At 32.1% G+C, this 4,692-nt stretch overlaps 1 protein-coding gene across 1 annotated transcript; it reads right to left on the reverse strand.

The window, feature by feature from the left end:
* Window positions 1–378: 378 nt before the first annotated feature.
* Window positions 379–3,266, reverse strand: LOC111625743 (hemocyanin A chain-like). The gene is made up of 9 exons (XM_023368963.1): window positions 3,017–3,266; window positions 2,722–2,945; window positions 2,446–2,654; window positions 1,972–2,368; window positions 1,769–1,897; window positions 1,287–1,421; window positions 989–1,175; window positions 699–922; window positions 379–618 (listed from the first exon to the last, which is right to left on the reverse strand). The coding sequence occupies exons 1-9, from the start codon at window positions 3,207–3,209 to the stop codon at window positions 427–429; spliced, it is 1,890 nt and encodes a 629-aa protein (XP_023224731.1). The 5' UTR covers window positions 3,210–3,266; the 3' UTR covers window positions 379–426.
* Window positions 3,267–4,692: the final 1,426 nt, after the last annotated feature.

Consider the following 4,692-nt stretch of genomic DNA (forward strand, 5'->3'; position numbering starts at 1 on the left):
CAAGTGATTAATTTAATTCGAAGTATTTTATAATCGTTGTATCCATTATAAAAAGAAATTGAATCTCAACCCATTGCCAGCCAATAAACACAACTAATTTAAACTCAATGATCGTTAACATTTGTATTTTAAGTAAAAATGTCACAAACTTTAGTAATTGATTCAATCTTCATTAAAGCGTAAATACAGTCGATACGCGCTTATCTTAATTAATTAATTGAAAAATATATTTTAGTAAATTTTTAAGAAAATTTGACTTATAAATGAATTCAAAATATTTTATTTATCGGAAAATCTTTTTACATATTTTTATTCTTGTTGCACCGAATTAATTTTAATTCATTTGGAAATGTCTTACATCAATGAAACTAATTTTTCGATTTTCCCAAAAAAATTAGTTTCACGATTTAAAATTTTTATTGATATTTATGGAATAAATCTAATTGTGATTTCTTTTAGGGACATGTTGGAAGTCAAGAATTCGTGATGATCGTGTACGGGTATGTTACGATCGAATGGGAATCCCATAGATCTCTTATCTGGATATTTCTCGTCCATGGCGCCGCAATAACTGACGGCATCGGCACATAAAGCTCTACTACTCAGTCCATCGCCGACCTGGCAAACGAAAAAAAATCATCGTTAGAGATGCGATGGTAAAATTACCGGAACAGAGAAACTAGTATGAAGTCACGTACCTTATCGTGATCGAAATCAGTAAGCATGACGAAAAGATGGAACACCATGCCCTTGACATTACCTTTGGGTACCAACAAATGTTGTGGCCAACCGCAACTGCAGAACTCGGTTCTATTTTCGTCCAAACCTTCTCCCTTCTCCAATTCCTCGAATGTGTATTGATGAGAGAGAGTAACGCTGGAATCTACCGAACTTCTCACGATAGTGTTCTTGCCGGGTTTTACTAATGGAAAATAATCCTTAAGAATTTCAACTTCCATACACTTCTTTAAATTTGTTTATTACTTACTTTCGGTAGTAAACTTGTCGAGTTCAATGAAAAGTCTTCTTTGGGTATCGATTTGGATTTCGTTACCGAGTTCGTCGTATTTCGGAGCTAAAAATATTCTGACTGTTGCTTTCTTAGCTGTGCTTCCGTTATTTACTGTGTCGATAGTATAAGAATACGATTCGTGATCCAAATGTTGATATCTTACCTATTGGTTAAATAATTTATGAATGAGAAACGTAAGAAATAGAAGAAGTAAACGAGAAATATAGATAGATATTTCATTAATTTTCACAATATTCTCTTCCATTTTATTTACCTTTACTGATCCCTGACGTCCAACGTTAATGGAGTGACTAAGTTCCAATTCGTCTTCTTTCATAAAAGTGTTGATGACATCATTAGTTCGTGCATTAACGGTAACTCCGACAATTGATACGTCGGGGAAATTCAACTGAAAATTAATTTACATCTGATTATAATCTGCTTGGTATTCTTTCGCAATTAAGCAAATACTTTGTATCGTTAAATTATAAGCAAAAGAGTTCTCGATGCACAAATATTAGATGATTAATATTCGGTAAATGACTTCATTAAGTAAACAGTGCTTCTTAACGCAGTTTTAATTTAATGATTACAGAAGTTTGCCAAAAGGATTAAATTTCTTTTTATATATTATTTACATACGAGATAAAGTTTCATAAATAAATGGTGTATACTTTAACGATTATTAAACGTAGTTTTTCAATATTTTGACTAATTTAACCGATGTTAAGTCATTTTTTGAATTAAAAAATGTACCTGTTCTTGACCGTAAGTTGGTAAGTGAGCTTTATATTCTTGGAACATGTTATCTATAAATCTATGATAACGGTAGAAAATGGGATCTCGCAGAGAAGTAGCAGTATCGGTCATAACTCCTGGTGTTTCCTAAGAAATTAAGCATAATTTTGACTTTGAAGTACAATTGCAGTAATTACGAGTCAAAAAATAAATATACTCACCAAAAATTTACCATCGGGGTCATGAATATGAGCCATCATGACATGTCCCCAGTTGTGAAGGCTACCATAATACAGAGGATTAATAGATTCCGCATTGGATTCAATCAGTGAACCTAAGAGATCTGCACCGTGTTCGTCATCAAGCGCGACCTCTTTTCCGTGAGTATCGTGAACGTGGCCAAGATGAATGGCATCCAAAATTCTCTCTCTCCATCTTTCCATGTCTTGAACATCTACTTCTTTCATATCACTCATAGCCATTTCTTCTGGACGGAAAGCGTAATATCTTCCACTAGCTAAGTGAGCTAAATGGGGATCATAACCTTCCAAAAATTCTTTAAAGTTATGGAAAGGCACCATACGGTTCATGCCATTTGAAAGTCGCTCGCAATCGTATCTAATATAATAAAATAGTTTAGCACAAATTTTCAAAACTGTTAATACGTGGGACGATTAAAAGCTTTCCAAACTAACCTAGCACACATCTGTTGATGCATATAATAGAACAATTCTCCTCTCCTATCCTTCTTCTTCCCGAAAACTTTAGGATCCCAGATGGATGGATATACAATGTGCCAGTGCCAATGATGAGCATTTGCGCCGATATCTTCACGGAAATAGGCAAGTTTGTACTCTGGATCCAAAACATTGCCAGATTCTTTCAGATTTACAATAATTGGGGTCTAGAACAATTCAGAATTTTGTTAACTTATTAATTATTAACAACAGAAAACTTAGAGCAAAATTTACCTCGTCCGCTGCAGTTCTGGTAAGAGCCTGAATATATGCTTGGTTAATGGTAACAGCATTAATGAATTTATCTACAAATACTTCTTGTACTGGAGGTACACTCAGACCCTTACAATCTTCCCTGTGAAGTATAGCAACTTCCGTGGCAAAAGCGAATAAGGTTTCGTTTACGAATTGGCGAGCATTCTTAGCCAAGTCGATGAAATCATCGAAATCTTTTGCAGCTATAAATTTGTTTAATTATTACTATCGTTATTCAATTATAGTCACTGTCAAAATCTGCTAAAATTCTTACCTAAATAAGCTTCGCACAATCTCCTAGCTTCATTCAAGTGTGGAGGATAGAAACAAGAAAAAACAGCTCCAACAGGCAAAATGCCTACTACGTCCTTTAATCGAGGATCGGGTACAGCATGATGTTTGCGAACAATGTAGTTCAATCTCTCGAATAATTCAAGGACGCGCACTTGCTTCTGGTGGAGAGACATGACTGGCACGTGTGAAGCTACCGCCACAGAGAAGCAGAACCACAGCTATCCATTATGGGCATGCAGGCTTTATATAGGTCTAATATTATAGGAGTGTATTTCCAAGAACTGTTTATCAATCAATTGCGATTGGTTTATTTATAGATAAATGAATTGTTCTTCCCGTTTTGTTCTTTTTAAAACTCTTCTTTCAAAGAACTTCCTTAATTCATAATTATCAATATTTTTAAATCCAATTTTTCCGTAATTTTAATGATATAAATTTAACATTGACCATTCGTCAATATTTAACTCTAAATTTTCTAGTTTAAAAATCCAATCGTTAAATGAATCGAATGAGGAAATTTAAAATATTTACTGTAATTATTAAATTTTTAATATTTAGTTCAATAGTGAAAGAAATTATAACTTTAATGTATTTTAGTGATTTCTTCTAACTTTTACTAAATGCCAACATGTAAAATTTACTTGAATATACCTGATTTCAGCTGAAATTTTAATGAATTTGTAAAAATTCTACACTAATAATACAATACGAAATCGTATTCATAAAATGGTGTCAAATCTCACCGCACTATTTCTATGAAGTTTTACCTATTTCTTTGTTCATTTAAAGCCAAAATAATCATTACAGACACCTAATACTGATAATCGTTAGAAAAAAAAAAAGATTGCTAGTAACTAATTATTCAATACAAATTACCATAAAATAAATGTTAGTAATACGATAAAAATCTTAAATTTATTACATTAAATTTTTGTAAATTTATTTATTATTGTGAGAATACAGAACGCAAAACAGTGACTGAAAACTCGTTATTTTCGTATTAATTCGTCCTTCGGGAAAATTTTTAAATGTATAAAAATTATTACGGACGTTTCCATTACGTATGTTCTAAACAATTGTATACAGTATCTACCGATGAATTTTACTGAATGTTTTCGAGAAATGTAGTTGTCCTCCTCCGAACTGTTATCTTATTTTCTATATTTATAACTAAGCTATTTCTATATTTATTACACGTCCGATCATAATCCCATCAACCGGATGACGATAGCGACTTATTTCCGTTTAAACTTATATCATTTGTGGGTTATTCTAAATCTAAATGATCTAACGTGTTATCACTCGAACATTTCGAAGATAATTATGGAGGAGGGATCTTCCAAGGCTTTAGTGTGGGGATACAATGTACTGTACTGTACTTCCAGATCATAAGACCAATATTGTTAAATCAATAAAATCAAGCAAATGAGGAAAGCCAAAAAAATATGACTCAATATGCCAACGAAATTAATAATTTTACATTGAAATCCTTCCTCAAATTTCTATTTATATAATTTGTTTACTCTCTTTAATCACAGATGGAGCCACTAACGCAACTACATTTTTGAATTTTTTTTTCACCTTTTTATATATATTAGATGTAAAACAAACACACAAAAATATTTTTATATCATATATAATTTAAATGTGTTATAT

Source organism: Centruroides sculpturatus, unplaced genomic scaffold (assembly GCF_000671375.1).
Source record: "Centruroides sculpturatus isolate CEXI.00-Female unplaced genomic scaffold, Cexi_2.0 scaffold502, whole genome shotgun sequence".
Taxonomy (NCBI): Eukaryota; Metazoa; Arthropoda; class Arachnida; order Scorpiones; family Buthidae; genus Centruroides; species Centruroides sculpturatus.

Excerpts from the sequence above, each read along its gene's own strand:
- LOC111625743 (XM_023368963.1), bottom strand. The coding sequence starts at position 3,209 with ATGTCTCTCCACCAGAAGCAAGTGCGCGTCCTTGAATTATTCGAGAGA. Across the intron at positions 1,422-1,768 it reads CAACTTACGGTCAAGAACAG|TTGAATTTCCCCGACGTATC; the intron begins GTACATTTTTTA and ends ATTAATTTTCAG. Across the intron at positions 619-698 it reads CTGATTTCGATCACGATAAG|GTCGGCGATGGACTGAGTAG; the intron begins GTACGTGACTTC and ends TTCGTTTGCCAG.